We start from the raw sequence: 23282 nt of genomic DNA, 5'->3' as shown, positions 1-23282 counted from the left end.
GATAAATATCTCCCGAGATTGGACTGCCATTTGTCAGAAATGGTGTAGGGTCACCCGCTTGGGCAGGGCGGGTTGGACTAGATGACCTACAAGGTCCCTTCCAACTCTGCTTATCTGTTATCTGTTAGGTTGTGTCTGAAAACAGCTTGCTTCTTCGATTAGATTTTTATTCCCGTCCCCGTCCTCCCCTCCAGTGTGTGTGTGTTTTCAATCCTCCTCCTACCCTGGAAAAGGCATTTAAATAAAGGTGTACCTGGTTTCACCACCTCTAAACTGGCTGGATTAATTACGGTTTATTGACCCAAGAACCACGCCTGGATTAACACTGGCTTCACCCAAGTGGCATGATGGCATGTCCTATTTTTGGAAATTCGGCTGCTTGCATTTGGGACGATCGCTCCTTTCCTCCTCCTTGCCAGCTTTGTCAGAAAAACTCGATTTTCCTGATGAGGACGCTGGCAGTTTATCCAGAGGGTTGAGCGAAAAATCTCTTCTTTGGCGGAAAAAAAACAACTCCTCCCTCAATCCAAAATCCATGCGAAGTTCCCCGTTTGTCCATTTAACTTGGTGATTTTCAGGGGCTGGAGGTGAAAGACAAAATCGATGAATTATTATTATTATTATTATTATTATTATTATTATTATTATTATTATTATTATTATTATTATTATTATGACTATTATGACTATTACGATGATGATTTTTTTAACAACTTATAAGTTGTGATCCCAACATCCCCGCAGAGCTTGAAGTGGGTGGGAGAGAGAAAAGGGAAGGGTCTCCTTTTTCCAGTGATTGAATTTTAAGAGTTTGCAAAAAAAATATATAAAAAAGGAAAGAAGTGCAAAAGGAACGGCCTGGAAAAAAAAAAAAAGAGGTTTTAGAACCAACGGGATGTAGTTTTGGGTCACTTCGTAATCCGTTGCAAAAAAATTCAGCATCCGTTTTTGGCTGGGGGAAATGAGAATTTGGGGGAATGGCAGAAAAGGAAGTGAAATGCTCCAGTGGCCAATTTGAGGAGGGGGAAAGAGGAGGAGATGCGACTTCGGTTGAAATGGCCAAGTGAAGGACTCACTCAGCGCCGCATTGCGTCGGTATTGTCCGGGACGTTAGCCCCCTCCTGGGGAGACCAAGAATTGCATTCAAAAGCTGGACAGGAGGAGAGATAAATGTTTTTTAAAAGGAGGAGTGGGATTTGAGAAACAAATTCCCAGCCAATCCTAGCCGTCATTCCAGATGTTGGAGGGGTCCAGGTGGATGGAATTATCTATCCCCTTTCTATCCAGACGGGGATTTTTAAAAAAGTAGGCTGGACTATAGAGATCCAGGCTCTGGATGAAGGGAATGAAGGGACTTCACTTTGGTTGTGGGAATGGCAGCGGGGCGGAAAAGTTTGGTGTGCTGTTGGCTCGGCAGGAGAAGATGAGGAATTAAAATTATTGCTTCTTTTATCAAGCGTGTCGGATTCCCCCCCCCCCAAAAGGGGTGGGTGGGATTGCTGGACTCTTGGAGGGGGTTCAAAGATTTAAAAGGACGGGACGTAGTGGGGGGATTGAGTTGACGGAGTTGGGGCCTGGGAGGTCATCCAGCCGGACCCCTGTCTTTGCAAAGGGAGCAACTTCCGGAGAGAGGGGGGCGGTTTTATTGATTCTGCCCCTAACCAACAATCAGTGGGGACATTTCTGTGGTTTTGATGCTGGGTTTTTTTTGGTTTTTTTAGACTGTATATAGTTTTGGGAACGACCGTGGCGGGTAGATTTGGGGTTTTCAAATTTTCTAATTCGGATAAGGCGCAAATAACTGGCGATTATTAGCGGGTTTGGGCAAGGGGGGGAGGGTTGGACTTGGGGCTTCTAACCCCCCTTTCTCTCTACTCAAGCCAATGAAAAGGGGCTAGTCCTCAAGCTTTCTCAGATTCATGCAGAGAGGAAGGATTGTGAAATAACAAGAGTTGGAAGGGACCTTGGAGGTCATCTAGTCCAACCCCGTGTACAGAGAACCCTCCATTTAGGATTTAGTAGTTGAACCCGCAGGGTTTTTTTTTTTTAAATCAGGGCGGTCGCAAAAGAGGATCATCATGTGACCGCACCCACTTTTCAAGCTTCTGCGTGGCAGTAAAGCAAATGTGTTGATCATAAAGGAAATGAAGTGGTCATTAAGCGAACCCATTATTTGCTAGGAGAGGGGAAGAAGGGACTAAGGAAGGAAGGAATAGAGAGGGAAGGAGGGAAGGAGGAACTAAGGAATAGAGAGGGAAGGGAAGGAGAAAGGAAGAAAAGGAGAAAGAAGGAATTGAAAAAGGGAGGCATAGAGAGGGAAGGAAGGGAGAAATGAAAGAAGGGAGGAAGAAACGAAGGAAGGAATAGGGAAGGAAGAGAGAAAGGAAGAAAGGAACAGAGAGAATGGAGAAAGAAATAAAGACGGAAGGAGGGAGGAAAGAAGGAACTAAGGAAGGAAGAGAAGGGAGGGAGGGAGGGAGGAATAAAGAAGATGGGAGGAAGGAAGGAATAGAGAGGGAAGGGAGGGAAGGGAAGAAAAGGAGAAAAAGGGAGGAAGGAAAGCAAAGAGGAAGGGAGGGTAGGAGGAAAGAATATTTCTCTCTCTCTCTCTGTCTCTCTGTCTCTCTCTCTCTCTCTCTCTCACACACACACACACACACACACACACTTTGCCCAGCCACTGCTTCCCAACTGCCCTCCTCTCTCTCTCTCCCCACCACCCCTGCAGGTTGGGCGATGGCCACCATGCTGTACCCCCGGGAGGAGAAGCTGGAGAAGATGAGCCAGGACGAGATCGTGCTGGGCACCAAGGCCGTGGTGCAAGGCCTGGAGACGCTGCGCAGCGAGCACCACTCCCTCCTGGCCGCTTTGCTGGACACCGTCAGCCGCCTGGAACCGCCACCACAACAGCTGCCGCACGAAAGCAGCGCTGCCCAAGAGAAGGCCCTGCTCCTGAGGAAGTCCCTGGAAGCCATCGAGCTGGGCCTCGGAGAAGCCCAGGTACCTCCCGCTTGCTATCTATCTATCTATCTATCTATCTATCTATCTATCTATCTATCTATCTATCTATCTATCTTTAATCTCATCTATCCTGTCTTGTCGATCTATCAATTTCTATCTGTTCCTTCCTTCCTTCTTTCCTGCCTTCCTATCTATCTGAATTTCTATCTGTTCCTTCCTTCCTTCTTTCCTGCCTTCCTTCTGTATCTATCGACTTAGACTAACTTTATTGTCACTTTAAATGTACCCTAATCGTCAGCCATTAACATGAAATTTCATTGCATGACATCTCTCAAAGGGTCGCTGCCTCCCCAAGCATGACTATATATATATATATATATATATATATATATATATATATATATATATATATATATATATATATATATATATATATATATATATATATATATATATATATGTGTGTGTGTGTGTGTGTGTGTGTGTATATATATGTATATGTATATGTGTGTATATATATATATATATATATATATATATATATATATATATATACACACACATATACATATACATATATATATATACACACACACACACACACACACACACACACACACACACACACACATACTTTGCAAGCAGAATCCTGGCCGGAGTCCCGTTCAAACAAGATCGATGAATCTGGGTTTTTGTTTTTTGTTTTTGTTGTCGTCGTTCCTGGCGCCAGGTGATCATCGCCCTCTCCAGCCACCTGAGCGCCGTGGAATCGGAGAAGCAGAAGCTCCGAGCTCAGGTGCGGCGCCTGGTGCAGGAAAACCAGTGGCTGCGGGACGAGTTGGCCGCCACCCAGCACAAACTGCAGCGGAGCGAGCAGTCGGTGGCTCAGCTGGAAGAGGACAAGAAACACCTGGAATTCATGAACCAGATGAAAAAGTTCGACGAGGACGTCTCCCCTTCGGTAGGTGGTTTCTCTCCCCACCTTTTTTAACCTACCTGTTCAGAGCAGGTGGCCTCCTCCTGGCTCTGCCAGGTCAGCCTTGAACCCAGGCCAAGAGGGAAAAGCGTTGGGTCGAGATGCTCCCGTATCGACTCTTAGTCCTTCTAATGAAAAGAAGGATTAGGGGGGACACCGTAGCAGTGTTTAAATATTTGAGGGGCTGCCCCCAAGAAGAGGGGGGTCAGCTTATTCTCCAAAGCACCCAAAGGCAGGACGAGAAGCAACGGATGGAAATTAATCAAGGAGAGAAGCAATCTAGAAATTAAGGAGGAATTTATTGAAATTTAGAACAATTAACCAGTGGAACTGCTTGCCACCAGACGTTCCAACAGTGGAGGTTTCTTCAAAAGAGACTGGACAGCCATTTTGTCTGAAATGGTCTAGTATCTCCTACTTGAACAAGAGGGTTGGACTAGAAGACCTCTAAGGCCCCTTCCAACTCTGTTATTCTGAGAGTGGGAATAAGGAGGTCTGTCTTTTTCCTACTCCCTTGAAAGTGAATGCCAGTTTTTTTTTAAAAAAATTCCTTCCTTTTTTTTTTTTTTGCCCAGGATGAGAAAAATGGCGAGGCGGCGAAAGATACCTTGGACGATCTATTTCCTAACGACGATGACCAGGGTCAAGGTAAGCCTCAGAAGGCTCTCAATTCACGGTTAAGCAGAGCAGCAGCCGTTAAGCGAGACAAGAAGGATGATTAGGGGGCTGGAGGCCAAAACATACAAAGCAGAGATCAGGCACGTCTGATTTCATGATCAGAAGGACCAGGGGTGACAGGATAGCAATATTTCATGCCTTAAAAGAAGAAGGTGTCAAGCTATTCTCCAAAGCACTTTGAAGGCAGGACAAGAAGCAACAGATGGGAACTCCATCCAGGTGAGAAGCAACTTGGAATTAAGGAGAAACTTCCTGAAAGTTCAAACCATTAACCAGTGGAACTACTTGCCTCCAGAAATCGTGCGTGCTCCAACACGGGAGGTTTTTAAGAAGAGACCGGACAACCATTTTCCCAGAATGGTAGAAGGTCTTCTGCTTGAACAGGGGGTTGGACTAGAAGACCTCCAAGGTCCCTTCCAATTCTGTTATTCTATTGTTTTGTGCTTTTTTTTTAAATTAAGATTTTATTGGTTTTTAAAAACAAACATAAACAAACAAAACATAAAAACATCAAGCTGTCTTCCATAGGTGTACATACAGTGTGCCGGTTGGTTTACGAATGGTTTTGTGCTTCCATTTCGTAGTCTTCAATTACAGTTACATTACATATAATCTCATATTGTCAATCAAAAACTAAATACCTTAGTATCGTTATTAATCATTTGACTATACTTTTATTCATTCCTGTTTTACAAGATAACCATAATTGACTTAATTTATTGTATAACAGTTCATATTATCACTCCAAATCTATCCTAAAATCATTTTGTAGTTATAATTTAAACAAAAAATACATCTTTATATATTTATTATTTTCTAAAAATCTACATATTTCATTACTGTACTTTATTATCTAACCATTGATAGAAAAGATCCCAAATTTTATAAAATTGTTTATCCTCTTGTTCTCTAATTTCAAATGTCAACCTACTCATTTCAGCACATATTTTCTTAATGATTTCCTCCTGTGATGGTATTTTCTTATTTTTCCAGTTTTTAGCAAATACAATCCTAAGCCGCTATTGTTTTATGCTTTTATAAGTCGAGGGCCACCTGTTATTTCTTCGGGAAAGACACTTCCAGCTGGTGAATCCGCGATCTCTGTCCTCTTGCAGGGCCAACCCACCACAGCGGAGAGTCGGCAGCCCAGCAGGGCGGCTACGAGATCCCGGCCCGTCTACGGACCTTGCACAATCTGGTGATCCAGTACGCTTCCCAGGGGCGCTATGAAGTGGCCGTCCCGCTCTGCAAGCAAGCTTTGGAGGACCTTGAGAAAACCTCGGGCCACGATCACCCCGATGTGGCGACAATGCTGAATATCCTCGCCCTGGTGTACAGGTGTGGAAGTCAGTGTGTGTGTGTGTGTGTGAACTCATAAAATATTTCTCTCGTCTTTTGAAGCTTGCCAACAGAAAGGGAGGGAGGAGCAGTGCAGCAGCTTGCAAACCGAAAGCGCATTCCATAAATAGTTTTTCCATAATAGAGAGTAACTAAGACGACTGAAGTTTCTGCCCCCAGCAAACATCTAACTGGAGAATGTGATGGATGACTCTGGGCTATGGAGGTGTCCCATTGGAGAATATGAATTAGGATACACCCAGGGGGTGGGGGAGAAAACCAGGGTCAAGGGTGGCAGTGAAGGATGTGCCTCAGAGTCAGCTACACCCAGGCAGTGCCGGCAAGTTGACTCTCAATAAATCCTTTTTTAAGTTTTGGAAGTTTGGCTCGAGACTTGGTCTCCAAAGACAGTAACATTTTTCTGGACTTCAGCTCCCAGAATTCCCCAGCCAGCACCCGCTTCCTTCCTTCAGGTCGTGAACCAAAGACGCTAATCCGTGTTTTCTTTCCCACCAGAGACCAGAATAAATACAAGGAAGCCGCCCACCTTCTCAATGACGCTTTGGCTATCCGGGAAAAGACCCTGGGAAAAGATCACCCAGCTGTGAGTGCGAGCTGGGGACCCTTCCTGTCAGCTCCGGTTGAAGGATTTAAAGACTACTGTATAGTCTTCCATTTATTTATTTTAGTTTAATTCCATTCCTCTCCTTCCCTTCTCTTCCCCTTCTTTCTTTTCTTTCTTTCCTTCTTTCTTTCCTTTCTTTCTGTTCTTTCTTTCCTTTCTTTCCTTCCTTCCATTTCTCTCCCCTTCATTATCCTCTCCTTCCTCTCTTTCTCCCTCCCTCCCTCCTTCTTTCCTTTCTTCCATTTCTTTCTTCATTATCCTCTCCTTCCTCCCTCCCTTCCTTCCATTTCTCTCCCCTTCATTATTCTCTCTTTCCTTCCTTCCATTTCTCTCCCCTTCATTATTCTCTCCTTCCTTCCTTCCTTCCATTTCTCTTCCCTTCATTATCCTCTCCTTCCTCTATCCCTCCCTCCCTCCTCCTTTCCTTTCTTCCATTTCTTTCTTCATTATCCTCTCCTTCCTCCCTTCCTTCCTTCCATTTCTCTCCCCTTCATTATTCTCTCCCTCCTTCCTTCCTTCCTTCCATTTCTCTTCCCTTCATTATCCTCTCCTTCCTCTCTCCCTCCCTCCCTCCTTCTTTCCTTTCTTCCATTTCTTTCTTCATTATCCTCTCCTTCCTCCCTCCCTTCCTTCCATTTCTCTCCCCTTCATTATTCTCTCTTTCCTTCCTTCCATTTCTCTCCCCTTCATTATTCTCTCCTTCCTTCCTTCCTTCCATTTCTCTCCCCTTCATTATCCTCTCTTTCCTCTCTCTCTCCCTCCCTCCCTCCTTCTTTCCTTTCTTCCATGTCTTTCTTCATTATCCTCACCTTCCTTCCTTCCATCCATCCATCCACCCATCCAATTTAAGCAATAAACAGCGTGGCTAGCCAACCAAACAGGGATAACCAAACGGATACCCTACAGACAGTATATCCTGGCGTGCCATTAAAAACTTTTAACAGTGGTCAACATTTCCTACCCTTTTCCTAGCCTCTCTTGGATTTTATAGAAGAGGTTCTTTAGGGGTTTTTTTTTGGTGTTAAGTATAAGATTATGTTCTTTACACCACCCTGTCTTCCCTTGTACTTACTTTTCAAAAGCAGGCTCATTGTTCTTACTAACGAGCCCCACCACTGTCGTGTCGTCTGCAAATTTAATAATTGTGTTGGTGTTTCGCAATCAGGTGGCTGCCACGCTCAACAACTTGGCTGTCTTGTACGGGAAACGAGGAAAATATAAGGAAGCCGAACCTCTGTGCAAGAGGGCCCTGGAGATTCGCGAGAAGGTATTTGTTCTGCTTCTTAAATTTGCACGCCGCCCGTTTTATTGTCAAAGCTACTCTGGGCGACTTCTTAAGTCTCGGAGATCCTTGGCAAGAACAAAAAATATTTTGGGTGGGGGAGTCGAAGGGACAGGCTGAGGGTGTCTGTAAAATATCTCGAGTGCCACCTTCTTTCTCCTTCCAGGTGCTTGGAAAGTACCACCCCGATGTAGCCAAACAGCTGAACAACCTGGCCCTCCTTTGCCAAAACCAGGGGAAGTACGAGGAAGTCCAGTACTATTACCAGCGGGCCCTAGAGATCTACGAATCCCGCCTGGGCCCCGACAATCCAAACGTAGCCAAGACGAAGAACAACCTGGTGAGTTGGCGCTTTGAGAGAGTCAGAGAGGAGGAGAAGAGCTAAGAAGGAAACAGAACACCAGACAAACAGTCAAGCAGACAGCAATCACCTTAATCGAGGAATTTGCAAGGAAATTTTTTTTTCACCCACCAAGCTTAGCAGGGCACACTGTGGTGTATAAACAGGCAGCAAACCCCACACTCCCTAACACTGTTGATGTTACCTAGTTGGGTAAACAAACAAGGAAACACACTGTTCCTTTAAAGGGGAATGTTAGCTCGGGGTTGAAACGAGGGGGTCTTAGGTGCCCTCTGAGCTTGTTGGTTTTCTTGCAGACGTTTCGTGACCCAACTTGGTAACATCATCAGTACTAGAAGGGAATGTGGATTGGGCTGTCCTTGGATGCCCTCTTGAGTTTGATGGTTTTCTTGCCGACGTTTCGTGACCCAACTAGGTAACATCATCACTGCTAGGGTTATGAAATGCCCTGCAAGAAAACAAGGAGGCTCAGAAAGCACCAAGGACTCTGCACTCCTCTTCCTCCCTCCTCTCCCCCCCTCCTCCTCCACTCCACAAACCCTTCTCCCTTCTACCACTGATGATGTTACCTAGCTGGGTCATGAAATGTCTCCAAGAAAACACCAAGAAGCCCACACCGTTCCTTAAAAATATAACTTACTCTTGAGCAGCTTGGGTGCAAAGTTTTCAAGGCAGTTGTGATGGCATCGTTATATTAGTTTCACCATTTTTTAATTGCTTTTAAAAATATATATATATAAATATTTTTTTTATATATTCTCGTAAGCTGCCTTGAGTCGCCGTGTGCGAATAGGCGGCAATATAAATTATAAATACATATTTTTTTTATTCTAAGCTGCCTTGAGTCGCGTGTGCGAATAGGCGGCAATATAAATTATAAATACATATTTTTTTATATTCTCATAAGCTGCCTTGAGTCGCCGTGTGCGAATAGGCGGCAATATAAATTTCCAAATCAATCAATCAATCAATGTTTTTGGTGGAGAACAAACTTCACAAAAGAGAGGTGCCCGTGTGAACCCATATGCTGTTTCTGCTCCTCCCTCCTGTGATGTGACCCCTAGAAAATCAATCTGCAAATTGTGACAAAAATCAGTTTGGGTGTTTTGTGGGGGAGAGGCAGTCCCCCGTCCCCCACCCAAAAAAATAAATAGACAAACCAAGATGGTTGTGAAAGCAATACACTTTTCCTTGCTCCTCTTAACCCCTGGATTGTATAATCCTTGCAGGCCTCTTCTTATATCAAACAAGGAAAATACAAGGAAGCTGAGACTCTCTACAAGGAGATCCTGACCCAGGCGCACGAGAGGGAATTCGGATCGGTCAACGGTGAGCGTGGGGAGGAGGATTTGCACCCGTTGGGAGGGCAAACTTTCGCACAGATGGCAGAAGCCCGGCCGAGGACTTCTACCTTAGAAGCCTGGAAAAACAGCCCGGGTGGTGCGCGAGGGATTGTGTGGGCGTCTAGGTGTGTGTTTAAAAGAGAGCGAAGAAGAGGCTTATTGCGTGGAGGAAGAATCCTCTGGCTAACTTTGGGGAGGCAGTTTGGTCTAGTGGTTAAGGCACCAGGTGTTGTGGCCCACCGGCCCACTAGATTTCCTCCCCCCCCTCACACACACACTTTTAGCTCTGGAAGGATATGGGTTGAATTTTAATTCTAGAAGGGTCTCTCTCTCTCTCTCTCTCTCTCCTGCCTCCCTCTCTCCCTCTCTCTCTTTTTCTCTCTTTGTTTTTCTCTCTTTCTCTTTCTCTGTCTTTTCTCTCTTTTTCTATTTCTCTCTTTCTATTTCTGTTTCTATTTCTCCCTCTCTCTTCTCTCTCTCTTTTCTCTCTTTTTCTATTCTTCTCTATTACTGTCTCTATTTCTCTCTGTCTTTCTCTCTCTCTCTCTCCCCCTCCTCTCTCCCTCTCTCTCTCTTTTTCTCTCTTTGTTTTTCTCTCTTTCTCTTTCTCTGTCTTTTCTCTCTTTTTCTATTTCTCTCTTTCTATTTCTGTTTCTATTTCTCCCTCTCTTTCTCTCTCTCTTTTCTCTCTTTTTCTATTCTTCTCTATTACTGTCTCTATTTCTCTCTGTCTTTCTCTCTCTCCCCTCCCTCTCTCTCTCTCTCCCCTCCCTCTCTCTCTCTCTCTCTTTTTCTCTCTTTGTTTTTCTCTCTTTCTCTTTCTCTCTCTTTTCTCTCTTTTTCTATTTCTCTCTTTCTATTTCTGTTTCTATTTCTCCCTCTCTCTTTCTCTCTCTCTTTTCTCTCTTTTTCTATTCTTCTCTATTACTGTCTCTATTTCTCTCTGTCTTTCTCTCTCTCTCTCTCTCCCCCCTCCCCTCTCCCTCTCTCTCTCTCTTTTTCTCTTTGTTTTCTCTCTTTCTCTTTCTCTGTCTTTTCTCTCTTTTCTATTTCTCTTTCTATTTCTGTTTCTCTTTCTCCCTCTCTCTTTCTCTCTCTTTTCTCTCTTTTTCTATTCTTCTCTATTACTGTCTCTATTTCTCTCTGTCTTTCTCTCTCTCTCTCTCTCCCCCTCCTCTCTCCCTCTCTCTCTCTTTTTCTCTCTTTGTTTTTCTCTCTTTCTCTTTCTCTGTCTTTTCTCTCTTTTTCTATTTCTCTTTCTATTTCTGTTTCTCTTTCTCCCTCTCTCTTTCTCTCTCTCTTTTTTCTCTTTTTCTGTTCTTCTCTATTACTGTCTCTATTTCTCTCTCTTTCTCTCTCTCTCCCCCTCTCTCTCTCTCCCCCTCCCTCTCTCTCTCTCTTTTTCTCTCTTTTGTTTTTCTCTCTTTCTCTTTCTCTCTCTTTTCTCTCTTTTTCTATTTCTCTCTTTCTGTTTCTATTTCTCCCTCTCTCTTTCTCTCTCTCTTTTCTCTCTTTTTCTATTCTTCCCTATTACTGTCTCTATTTCTCTCTGTCTCTCTCTCTCTCTCTCCCCCTCCCTCTCTCTCCCTCTCTCTTTTTCTCTCTTTGTTTTTCTCTCTTTCTCTTTCTCTGTCTTTTCTCTCTTTTTCTATTTCTCTCTTTCTGTTTCTATTTCTATTTCTCCCTCTCTTTCTCTCTCTCTTTTCTCTCTTTTTCTATTCTTCCCTATTACTGTCTCTATTTCTCCCTGTCTTTCTCTCTTTCTCTTTCTCTCTCTTTCTCACTTTCTCTTTCTCTTCTCTCTTGTTCTCTTTTTCTCTCGTTCTCTTTCTCTTTGTCTCTCTTTCTTTTTCTTTCTCTTCTCTTTTTCTCATTCTCTTTCTCTCTTTCTCTCGTTCTCTCTCTGTCTGATTTCTCTTAACCCCCTCCTGCAAGGGGCTCTGCTACCCGAAGCAACATAATGGTGTGCGTATTCCCAACACGGGTTGGGCAGATCTGGGTCGGAACACCTGATGCGTGAACTTTGACATCCCCTGGGCTGGGCCGAAAACTCCTGTTTTCCCAGCCAGGATGACTCACCCAGCCGTATCCTGCACGGTCTCTTTCGCTTAGTCATTTTCCTGTCTTCGGTGTGCTGGTCCCCGGTGAGCAGGGATCGATGAGCTCAGCTCAAAGGGAATGTGGCACAACCTGAATTTCAGCCGGATTGTGGGTTCAGCTTCCCATCCAGGTTCGCACAACGGACCAAGTTACAGCCACTTGGGCTCGGCCTCCTGTGCGAAGCTGGGAGCCTTAAAACCAGGAATGATGGTTTAGTGTTATAGATAGGGCCTCAGCTTACAACCTGTTGTGGTTCGCCGGCAGCCAGCGCAGGCAGCAGCGGAATTGGACAGTGGGGAAGAACGGGGACCGGGCAAGGAGTCTGGAGAGGACTCGGACGAGGGTCCGGCATCCGATGCAAGAGAGGGGATCAGGACCATCTGGGAGTGGGGTGCTGACTCCGGAGCCTTTGGAGTCTGGCAGCAGCAAGGCAGAGGAACGAGGGGAGCCTGTTCCCAGTGTGCGTATGCACAGAGCTGCTAGAAGGCAAGAGCAGCTGAGACAAATGGGGTGACTTGGGAGTAAGGCTCGGAGGTGATTGCCGCTCCCATAAGGTCTAAAGGACAGGCAAAGGTGAAGAAACCTTTGCAGGAAGCAAGGTCATTCGATCGGTTCAGAATCTTTATTGAAGCTCTGTGTGCTTCGGTTGGTTTTTTTTCCCTAGTTCATTTGATACTTCTATTATTGGCTGCACTTCACAGGAAAGAAAGGTGGGTGCTTATCTCAAGGGACTGTTTGAGATTCATTGCTGGCTGGGAATGAAAACAATTCCCAGCATTGCAATAAAACAAGACTTGTTTTTAAAATAAGCGTGTTATGGTCTCGGAGGCCTTGGTCAGAACAGAATTATGGTTTAGTGTTATAGATGAGGCCTCGACTTACAACCATTCGTTTAGTGACTGAGGTTACATTGGCACTGAAAAAGGTGACTTGGGACCGGTCCTCGCTCTCATGACCGTCGTAACATCCCCACTCACATTGTTCAGACATCTTGGCAGCTGGCCTGTATTTATGACTGTTGCAGGATCATATCAGCACCTTCTGACAAGCAAAGCCAATTGGGAGGGCATTAGATCCACTTAATGACCGTATGTTTCCCTTTACAACTTGCGGAGGTTCCCTTAACAGCCGTGGCAAACCAACAACAACAACAAAAAAGCCTGTGAAATTGGAAGTGATTCCCTTAAAAAACCAAGTTTGTGCCGAGAAGCAGAAACCCTGAAACTAACTGTAGTCGTAAGTGGAGGACTCTGTGCTGACCTAGCCAAAAGGCGGTTCAGACAATAAATCATTCAACCAGCGAGCGTCTGCATAGGTAAACCAGGATATAAATGAACCTGCTGAGGTAGCAAACCAGGTTAAACGTCAAAGCAGCCTCCCCAGTGCAAGTCTTATTGCGCCGTTGAACCGATCGCAGAGCCGATGCCTCGAATTTTTGGAACCCATTTTCTTCGCTTCTCTACAGGTGACAATAAACCCATCTGGATGCACGCCGAGGAACGGGAAGAATGTAAGGTAGTTTGGGGTTTGGCACAGAGTTCGAAAGCCAGCTTGTTTTAAACCCAGGATTTGGGGATTCCTGCTTGGCCAGGGGTGGGGTGGGGGGTTGGACTAGATGACCTACGAGGTCCCTCCCAACACTGATGATCTGTTATCTATTTTTGTTCATCTTGTTTCCCCGGCTCCAGGATAAGTACCGAGAAAACAGCGCCCCTTACAGAGAGTACGGCAGCTGGTATAAAGCCTGCAAGGTGGACAGGTGAGTGGGGGAAGCAGACCATTGAATCGGACGGGAGAGAATTGGCTTTTCAGGACGTGGGTGGACGGTGGCGTCAGAACCACGAGGTTTGTCTGTCTGTGCGTCCCATCCCAATAAGCCGACTTCGGGCTCCGTCTGGTGATGTAGCCGCCGCTTGGAGTGGCCGTGAACCTTGAGCCGGGTGGCAAAAAAACGATTGGACAGCCGTTTGGTTCCACGTGGTATATATAGGATCTTGTGCTTGGGCTAGAAGACCTCAAAAGTCCCTTCCAATTCTTTCGTTCCCTTCCTTCCTTCTTTCTTTCCTTCTTTCTTTCTTTCCTTCCTTCCTTCCTTCCTTTCCTTCCTTCTTTCCTTTCCTTCCTTCCTTCTCTTCCTTCCTTCCTTCCTTCCTTCTTTCCTTTCTTTCGTTCCTTCCTCCCTCCCTCCCTCCGTTCCCTCCCTCTCTTCCTTCCTTCCTGCTTCCACCCTTCCTTCCTTCCCTTCCCTTCCCTTCCTTCCTTCTTCCTTCCTTCCTTCCTTCCTTTCCTTCCTTCCTTCCTTCCCTCCCTCCCTCCCTCTCTTCCTTCCTTCCTTCTTCCTGCTTCCACCCTTCCTTCCTTCCTTCTTTCCTTCCCTTCCCTCCTTCCTTCCTTCCTCCCTCCCTCCCTCCCTCTCTTCCTTCCTTCCTTCTTCCTGCTTCCACCCTTCCTTCCTTCTTTCCCTTCCCTCCTTCCTTCCTTCCTTCCTTCCTTCCTTCCTTCCTTCCTTCCTTCCTTCCTTCCTTCCTTCCTTCCTCCCTCCCTCCCTCCCTCCCTCCCTCCCTCCTCCCTCCCTCCTTCCTGCTCCCTCCCTTCCTTCTTCCTTCCTGCTTCCACCCTTCCTTCCTTCCTTCCTTCCTTCCTTCCTTCCTTCCCTTCCTCCTCCCTTCCTTCCTTCCTTCCTTCCTTCCTAGAAATGTTTTAAGAAGAGATTGGACAGCCATTTTTCCAACCTGGTATATAGCGTCTCCTGCTTGAGCAGCGTTAGCCATTCCAGCGTTCTCGTGATCTGGACATTTGCCAAGCAGCTCACTTTCGCAAAACCATTGTAGCTCCATTCACTTAACAACGGAACTCGCTACTCTGACCTCCCCTGCCTTTGCTTCTCTCTCTCTCCCCCCGCTCCCAGCCTGACCGTCAACGCCACCCTAAAAAGTTTGGGGTCCCTATATCGGCGCCAGGGCAAAGTGGAAGCCGCCGAAACGCTGGAAGAATGTGTCCAAAAGTCGCGTAAACAGGTAAAAGGCCGTTTTTGTCCTTTCCATGGGATGAAAATGGGATCACCCAATACGGGTAGTTCCTCAACTTACAATGGTTTGTTTAATGACGGTTCGAAGCTACAACTGAAAAAAAAAAAAAAAGACCTGTGATGACGCAAAGGGGCATGGCACAAAAGCAACACAGTCAAATAAGCAAGAAGAATCCCTTTATTCGCTCCAACTTTGCCCCCAATGTCCAGTTACCTTCGGCTGGAGAAAAACCTCTCCCAGGAACAGTCTTTAAGTGGAGGAAATTAGGTCCAAAAACAAAGTATATATAAACTGTAACTAAAAATCCACACAAAGCACGCTGCAGCTATTAACTGGACGGGCAGGAAAAGGATTGCAGACTTCAAGGCCAACAAAACACACAGAAGTTGGGAAGACGCCAGGAACCCAGATAAGCCTCAATGATACCAGATAATTCACGATTTGCTCCCAACAACTTGCTGTGCACAGCTTCCTCTTTTATACACTGTGTTCCCAGCTGCAGCTAATGAAGGGAGTCAGGGCCCTTTCCTCCCCGTAAGCCATTCAAGCCACGTTGCTCCCTTCTCCATTCCTCCCTACGTGCTGTGGGATGAAGAGGGGATGGGTCTTCCTCTGAACCCCCTCTCCCTTGTTCTACCTCTCCCTGCTCTGCCCAGCTGGACTTTGCCCTTCCCCAGTTTCCTCCACAGCCACACTCCCACTCCCTGTCAGCTGCTCGGCCTCCCCCTCAGAATCAGATTCCGACAGGGGCATGACAGAACCATTTTTCACACTTACGACCATTGCAGCATCCATCATGGTCCCGTAATTTACATTCAGATGCTGGACAACTGATTCATATTTATGACGGTCGCAGGGTCCCGGGGTTGCATGATCCCCATTTTACGACCTTCTGACCAGCCGAGTCAATAGGGAAACCTGATTCACTTAACAATGATGTCACCCTAATTTAACAACTGCGGGGATTCCTTTAACCAACGTGGCAAGAAAAGTGTTGAAATGGGGTGAAACTCATTTCACACGTTTCTCCCTGAGCAGCATAAATTTGGGGCTCTGTCGTGTCATAAGTCGAGGACTTCTTGTGCAGAAAGTCCTCGACTTACAACGGAACACCCACCAAAAAGTAACTTACGTTCCAGATACGAAATTCCAGCATCCTTCAGCCATGTCGCATTTTTGGCTGCTTGGGACCTGGCCTGACCCTGATTTATGACATTTTTAACTAGGAAGGGGGAGTCTACTTTGGATTTCCAGCAAAACCTGGCCCCCCCAGTAATGGTTGTACTGGTTGACTGTTCTTGTGCCATTGGTAGTTTAACAATACACCGCAATCAGCTGGCTGAATGTGAAACTGTATATTCACACTGATTCTTAATATCTCTCTGGGCCCATAACCAATGTTATGATATGTACAGAATAACCCTTGAGTAACAAGGATATATGCACATGGAAACGTTTATGAGAGTAGTTATGAATAATTATTCAGCCACATGCAGATACACTAAATTGGGTTAAAGTTTACTTTAAGAAACAGCACAGTCCAATAAACGGTTCTACCTAAAGGGGAGAATGTTAGGAATTTGTCCACCCATTAGTTGGGTTGGCAACATATAAACCAACAATGTATGTTTGTAGCCTAAAAGCAAAATCACTGTAATATTCCAATTGGTTGATTGTATTGCAAGTTGCCATAAGAGGGAGCTAGAGAAATCATAGCTTGCTCTCTCTGACATTCTGTTGCTATCTAAGGTTCTCTGTTGTGCTTATACTTTGATATCTTTGTTTACTGTAAATGACAAAGGCAACCCGTAAGAAGACTTTGTAATTGGATATTCTTTCAACTGTAAAACGTATATGACCTGGACTGTTTATTGGACTATGCTATTTCTTAAAGTAAACTTTAACTCAATGTAGTGTATCTGAGTGTGGCTGAACAGTTATCCATAACTACTCTCATAAAGGTTTCCATGTGCATATATCCTTGTTACTCAAGGGTTATTCTGTACATATCATAACAACACAGATTAAATATTTCAACCCTTTCCTGTGTGTTTCCCAGGGCATGGATGCTTTCAACCAGAGCAAAATCGTGGAGCTTCTAAAGGACGGGAACCGTGCCGAACAGCGACCGAACCGCGACGGGGCTCCCGGCACCAGGAAGTGCGAGAACGAGAATGAATCAGAAGAAGGCATAGCTGAATGGTCTGGGGTGAGAGAGAGAGACAGAGAGGAGAGATGGAGAGGAGAGACAGACAGAGGAGAGACAGATGGAAAGAGAGAGAGACAGAGAAGAGAGAGAGAGAGGAGAGAGAGAGACAGAGCAGCGACAGAGAGGAGAGAAAGAGAGAGAGAGACAGATAGAAAGGAGAGAGACAGAGAAGAGAGAGAGAGAGGAGAGAGAGAGAGGAGAGGAGAGGAGAGAGAGAGCAGCGACAGAGGAGAGAAAGAGAGAGAGAGAGAGACAGATGGAAAGGAGAGAGACAGAGAGAGAGAGAGAGAGAGGAGAGAGAGACAGAGAGGAGAGAGAGAGAGCGACAGAGCAGCGACAGAGAGGAGAGAAAGAGAGAGAGAAAGACAGATGGAAAGGACAGAGACAGAGAGGACAGAGACAGGAGAGAGAGAGAGCAGAGATAGAGGAGAGAGAGAGAGACAGAGCAGCGACAGAGAGAGAGAGAAAGAGAGAGAGAGACAGATGGAAAGGAGAGAGACAGAGAGAGAGAGAGAGAGAGAGAGAGAAGAGAGAGAGAGACAGCAGAGACAGAGAGAGGAGAGAAAGAGAGACAGAGACAGAGAGAGGAGAGAGAGAGAGACAGAGACAGAGATGAGAGAGAGACAGAGCAGAGACAGAGGAGAGAAAGAGAGAGAGAGAGAGAGAGAGAAAGAAAGAGAGAGAGACAGCAGAGACAGAGGAGAGAAAGAGAGAGACAGAGCAGAGATAGAGGAGAGAGAGACAGAGCAGCAGAGAGAGGAGAGAAAAGAGAGAGACAGAGCAGAGATAGAGGAGAGAGAGACAGAGCAGCGACAGAGGAGAGAGAGAGAGACAGATGGAAAGGAGAGAGAGAGAGAGGACAGAGACAGAGAGAGAGAGGAGAGAGAGAGAGAGACAGAGAGAGAGGAGAGAGAAACAGTGATACAGATGGAGAGGAGAGGGAGAGACAGAGAGGAGAGACGGAAACAGAGAGAGAGAGAGACCTAACCTACAGAATTTACTTGTAAAAATGAGGAGAGCAGAAGAAAATTCAACAAATGTAGAATTGAGGGGTTTTGTCTGTGGATGGTTGCCGTGTTCACACATGGCGAAAAAACCCAGGTTCGCTTAAAGTACCGTGGCCTGGAGTTCCAGAACTCACTAAACTGGGTTAAACCGCCAAAAAGATTCAAACCGCATGACAGCTTAGTGCAGTTTCTCAACTTCAGCCATTTTAAAAGGTGTGGACTTCATCTTCCAGAATTCCCCCATCCAGCATGCTGGCTGAGGAATTCTGGGAGTTGGAAGTCCACGTATTTTAAAGCATCCCGGATAAGGAATTCTGGGAGTTGAATTCCAGCCATCTTAAAAGCACGATCGTTGGGGCATTCTGGGAGTTTAAAATCTACATGCCTTAAAGCTTGCCGGCTGGGGAATTCTGGGAGTTGGAAGTCCACAGCTCTTTGAAAGCAAGTTGACTAGGGAATTCTGGAATATTTTAAAGGATGCATGCTGGGTTGGGAATTCTGGGAGTTGGAAGTCCACACCTCTTTGAAAGCAAGTTGACTAGGGAATTCTGGAATATTTTAAAGGATGCATGCTGGGTTGGGAATTCTGGGAGTTGGAAGTCCACACCTCTTTCAAAGCAAGTTGACGAGGGAATTCTGGGAGCTAAAATCCACGTATCTTAGAGCTTGCCGGCCGGGGAATTCTGGGAGTTGAAGTCCACCCCTCTTAAAGCACTGAGGTTGAAAAATACAAGCTTAGCAGAAAGAACACACGAAAAACTCTTGGCCCCTCATACCACCTCGGTGTGCGTTATATTAACAGCTTAATCTGGAAACCCAGCTGTCCCCCAAAGGATCCCCCACTGGGGACTACAACTCCCCAAACCCTGTGCCCTCTGGCTGGGAATTCTGGGAGCAGCAGTCTTGGATCCAATCGAAGGACTGCCATCTCTAGCAACTCCCTTGTTGCCTTCAAAGATGGAGCCAACCTGTGTGCCTTTTGCTCTCCCAGGTGGGCTCCGGAGCCCTGCGCCGCAGCGGCTCTTTCGGGAAACTGCGAGACGCTTTGCGACGGAGCAGCGAGATGCTGGTTAAGAAGCTCCAAGGGAGCAGCCCCCAAGAACCAAGGAACCCTGGGTGAGTTTCCAGTTTGGGGGGATCTGGAGCCTCCAGAATCTGACAGCAGCGAGGCAGAGGAACAAGGGGAGCCTGTTCCCAGTGCGTGCATGCACAGAGCTGCTAGAAGGCAAGAGCAGCTGAGACAAAAGGGGAGACTCGGGAGTAAGGCTGGGTGGTGATTACCCCTCCCATAAGGTCTAAAGGTCAGGCAAAGGTGAAGAAACCTTTGCAGGAAGCAAGGTCCTTCACTCTATTCGGATTAATCCTTGAAGCTCTGTGTGGACTTTGTACTTCGTTGATTTTTTTTAATTTGGCACTTTAGTCGTTGGCAGCCATTCAAAGGAGAGAAAGGTGGGTGCTTATCTCGAGGGACTGTTTGGGACTCATTACGGGCTGGGAATGAACGTAATTCCCAGCGTTGAAATAAAACAAGAGTTGTTTGCCCTAAGCGTGGTGCCAATATTGCTGGCCAAAATAAAACGACCAAATTCAGGTTGAAAGAGGGATTTGGGCTTCTCGAATTGCCAGTCACCGCTGGTTTTTCTCTCTCTCGCTGCAGGATGAAAAGGGCGAGTTCGCTCAACTTCCTGAACAAAAGCGTAGAAGAAGAGCCCAGCCAGGTAACACACCTGCGGGGAAGCCGCCCAACCTTCTCTTTCGGATCGGGCTCCTGAGGGGAAGCTGGCATGGCGGGAGGGGAGCAGCAAGAACTCGTTTTCCAACCATGCCAGAGACTCTGGGGAGCAGGTTGTGGCCTGTCCCCCTTAACAGAAGCGTCTTCTGATGACAGTATGATCTGGTCTGAGGGGCTGGCTTGTTTTTGTAGAGGGAGGGAGGGAGGGAGGAGAAGAGAGGAATGAAGGAGAAGAGGGAGGGAGGGAAGAGGAGAGACTGGAGAGAGGAAGGGGAAGGAAGGGAGAGATGGAGGGAGGGAGGGAGGGGAAGAGGGGGAATAGGTAGGAAGGAAGATGGGAGGAGGGAGGGAGGGGAAGGAAAGAGGGGAAGGGAGGGAAGGGGAAGGAGGAAGGAAGGAGGGAGAGGAAAGGAGGAAAGAAGATGGAAGGAGGGAGGGGAGGAAGGAAGGAAGGAAGGATAGGGAGGAAGGAAGGAGAGATTGAGGGAGGGAGGAAGATGAAGGGAGGGAGGGTGAGGGAAGAGGGGAGGGAGGAGGGAGAGGAAGGGAAGAAGGAAGAAGAGATGGAGGGAGGGAGGGGGAGGGAAGAGGGAAGGGGGGAGGAGGGAGAGGAAGGGAAGAAGGAAGAAGAGATGGAGGGGAGGGAAGAGGGAAGGGGGGGAGGAGGAAGAGGAAGGGAAGAAGGAAGGAGAGATGGAGGGAGGGAGATAGAGGGGGTGAGGGAACAGGGGAGGGAGGAGGGAGAGGAAGGGAAGAAGGAAGGAGAGATGGAGGGAGGGGGGAGGGAGGGAGGGAAAGAGGGAAGGGAGGAAGGAAGGAGGGAGAGGAAGGGAAGAAGGAAGGAGAGATGGAGGGAGGGAGATAGAGGGGGGAGGGAAGAAGGGAGGGAGGAGGGAGAGGAAAGGAGGAAGGAAAGAGAGATGGAGGGAGGAAAGGGAAGGAAGGAAGAGGGAGAGGGAGGAAAGAAGGAAGGAAGGTGGGAGGAAGGGAAAAGGAAGGAACGGCGGAGGAGAAGAGGAAGGGAGGGAAGAGGAAGGAAGAAGGAGGGAGAAGGAAAAGGAAGGAGGGACAAACCCCCCAAAACTTGGGCGATGCTGGCATCCCTGCCCCCTTCAATACTCTCTTCCCTCATCCTCCCTCTCTAGGTCTCCGGCAACCTCTGCGACAGCCGAGGCTTAAGCTCCAGCAACGTCGACCTGCCACGCCGAAGGTCCCTGATGGCGTGACATGGGTGTCGTCGTGTCCCCCCACCCACCACCACCACTGTGGCTCGGGCTGGAGTCGGAGGGGGCAGGTTCGAAATCGGGACCACGTCAGGGCTGCTTCGAGCTTCTGCCTGGAGCCTCATCCTCCGACAATTCCCCACCCTGTCAACATTGCGCTCCCGCCATTGCAGCCCAGAGGCGTAGCGGTACCTCACGTTTCCCCCTTCGCGGGGCGCCACGGGCACCCCACAAGCACGCCATAGCCCCCCCACATCCACGGTCTTCCTCCCCCACCTTGCAACCCCCAGCATGCTGCCACCGTAGTGCTCTGGCCACCTACTTCTTTTAAGTCCAGGTGAAGGTAGGGTGTCTCAATGAGGCGTCGCCACAACACACCATGAACTGCCTTTTGTTGGGGGGCCAAGGGATGGACACACACACACACACACACACGAAGCTGCATGATTTGTCAAGGCCTCTCCCCGGGAATGTGGCGGGAAAGGAGCTGTCAAGTCCAAGGAAAATATAATAATAATAATAATTTCCTGGACTTCCTCATGACATCTTTTGCGCTCCTTCGTTGTAAACAACAGGGTGCAAAATGATCTCAACTAGCAAAGGCAGGATTTGAACCCACCTCAAATGTGTTCTTCTTCTTCTAGCAAAGAAGGAATTAGGGACCCCTTGAAGGCTCCTTCCCACCCTTTGCGGATTAGTGATCCTTTCTGTTTAGGATCTGCTCAGAGAGAGAGATTCCCTACCCAGCTCCTCTCTGGAAATCCCTTCCCTCCTCAATCCACACTGGATTTTTATTTATTATTTAATTTTTATTTCGAGGGGGACTGCCTGGATTACGCTACGTCGTTCTGGCGGCCTCGTTGATTCAGGGCCTTGCTTACCAACGGAATAACACCCTGTTGTCCACGCCAACATCCCTCCTCGTTCTTCCCTGCTCCTCTCTTGTCTCTCCCTCCAAATTTGGGTGCAAGGTGGGTTATTCATCAAATTCCCATTGGCTCTCATCTTAAGGAGGGGTGGTCGATACCCCTTGTAGACCATCCATCGCCTCCGATACCCGCCAATCTCAGCCTCTTTCCTCTGACAGCCTTCCCAGCCATGATGCTTTGCAAGATAAAACAACCCCTTTTTCCCTCTCCATTCAAGTAAGCAACATCCTCATAAATAGCTAAGGATTTAAGCCAAAGGGGTAGAAAACTGGGCTTGAGCAGAAGATCCCAACCAATTTCCAAATGGATTTTCTCTATTCTTGCCTCCTCCACTAAAAATGCTATTTTTTCTTCTCTTCCTTCTTCCGCTTGTAGGGACGGAGAAACACTTCCAAATGGCGTCTTTATATCAGATGCCATTTCTCCGTTCCTGATGTGTCCCCTGGGGGTGGGGTGGGGGTGGGCTGATGGAGAGGAGATAAAGCCCCCCTTTTTTGAGTGGGGGGCACAATTGCAGATGCCTCCTGTTTCAAATTCTGCTTTTCAACCTTTGCATTGTGGCAGAAACAAAAAAATATGCTATTTTAGCTAAACCAGACGCAGGAAGAAGGGCCCACCCAAGTTAAGCCCCTCACTCTATTGCAAGCCCGTAAGGACGACGGTTCAGTAATTTTTCAGTTTATTATTATTATTTCCCCCACCTCCTTTTCCCAGGATTTCAAAATAGGGCAGGGCTCCGGTAACTTATATGACCTAAATATTGCGTGTGTGTTTGCGAGCACACAGGAGGATCTGTGTGCGAAGAAGAGGTTAACGATTACGTCGGGGGTGGGGGTGGGGTGTAAAACGAAAGGAATTGTGCTCTGTATTTAATTATGTTGCTCTAGAAATAAAACAAGAGGAATATTCTCTGGTTTGGTCTTTTTATTATTATTATTTTTCTTTCCCATCCTTTTTTTAAAATTATTATTATTTCCTTCCATTTAAACACGTCCGATTGGAGGCCCTGCAAATTAGAAAATCACAAGTCACCATTTGTCTGCTGTAGGGTTTCCTGCCTAGGCAGGGGGTTGGACTAGAAGACCTCTGAGGTCCCCCCAACTCTGTTATTCTGCTCTTCCTTCCTTCTTCCCTTCCTTCCTCTGATGCTGGAGTTTTTAAAGAAGAGATGGGACAACCATTTTGTCTGAAGTGTTGTAAGGTTTCCTGGGGGTTGGACTAGAAGACCTCCAAGGTCCCTTCCAAACTCTTGTTATTCTATTTGATTCTAAAGTCGTATGAATCTCCCAAGGCTGTTTTTTTAGGGAGGCTGACTAAATAATCTCCTCTTGGCACCCAAATTCCATGCAGGAAGCCAATCCATTATTTAAATTTGTGTTTTTAAATTTGTGATTGTGTTTTTAGATGTGTGCAAACACACACCCACACCCTTATGAACATACACCCATGTTATTGTGGGGAGAATGCGGTGACCACATGACCCCGGACG

The 23282-nt window shown here is 46.9% G+C and overlaps 1 protein-coding gene and 1 long non-coding RNA gene across 2 annotated transcripts in view; both read left to right on the top strand.

The window, feature by feature from the left end:
• Positions 1-22704, top strand: part of KLC2 (kinesin light chain 2) — a 25155-nt gene extending 2451 nt beyond the window's left edge. The window contains exons 2-16 of the mRNA XM_087943633.1: positions 2729-3000; positions 3692-3922; positions 4513-4585; positions 5731-5953; positions 6470-6557; positions 7744-7845; positions 8027-8200; positions 9451-9550; positions 13130-13179; positions 13353-13423; positions 14573-14681; positions 16753-16902; positions 18901-19025; positions 19567-19627; positions 20787-22704. Of these exons, the coding sequence (XP_087799759.1) occupies positions 2737-3000; positions 3692-3922; positions 4513-4585; positions 5731-5953; positions 6470-6557; positions 7744-7845; positions 8027-8200; positions 9451-9550; positions 13130-13179; positions 13353-13423; positions 14573-14681; positions 16753-16902; positions 18901-19025; positions 19567-19627; positions 20787-20867 (1902 nt within the window). The 5' untranslated portion in view covers positions 2729-2736 and the 3' untranslated portion in view covers positions 20868-22704. The remainder of the gene's footprint in view (positions 1-2728; positions 3001-3691; positions 3923-4512; positions 4586-5730; positions 5954-6469; positions 6558-7743; positions 7846-8026; positions 8201-9450; positions 9551-13129; positions 13180-13352; positions 13424-14572; positions 14682-16752; positions 16903-18900; positions 19026-19566; positions 19628-20786) is intronic.
• Positions 22705-22978: 274 nt separating this feature from the next.
• LOC148129522 (uncharacterized) overlaps positions 22979-23282 on the top strand; it is a 268357-nt gene continuing 268053 nt past the window's right edge. Inside the window, exon 1 of the long non-coding RNA XR_015745350.1 lies at positions 22979-23027. This is a non-coding gene — a long non-coding RNA (uncharacterized LOC148129522). The remainder of the gene's footprint in view (positions 23028-23282) is intronic.

The sequence above is a fragment of the Notechis scutatus genome, chromosome 14, assembly GCF_049901735.1.
Source record: "Notechis scutatus isolate UNSWTSFEM ecotype Mainland chromosome 14, rNotScu1.2, whole genome shotgun sequence".
NCBI lineage: Eukaryota > Metazoa > Chordata > Lepidosauria > Squamata > Elapidae > Notechis > Notechis scutatus.
This window is presented reverse-complemented; position numbering and strand designations above follow the sequence as displayed.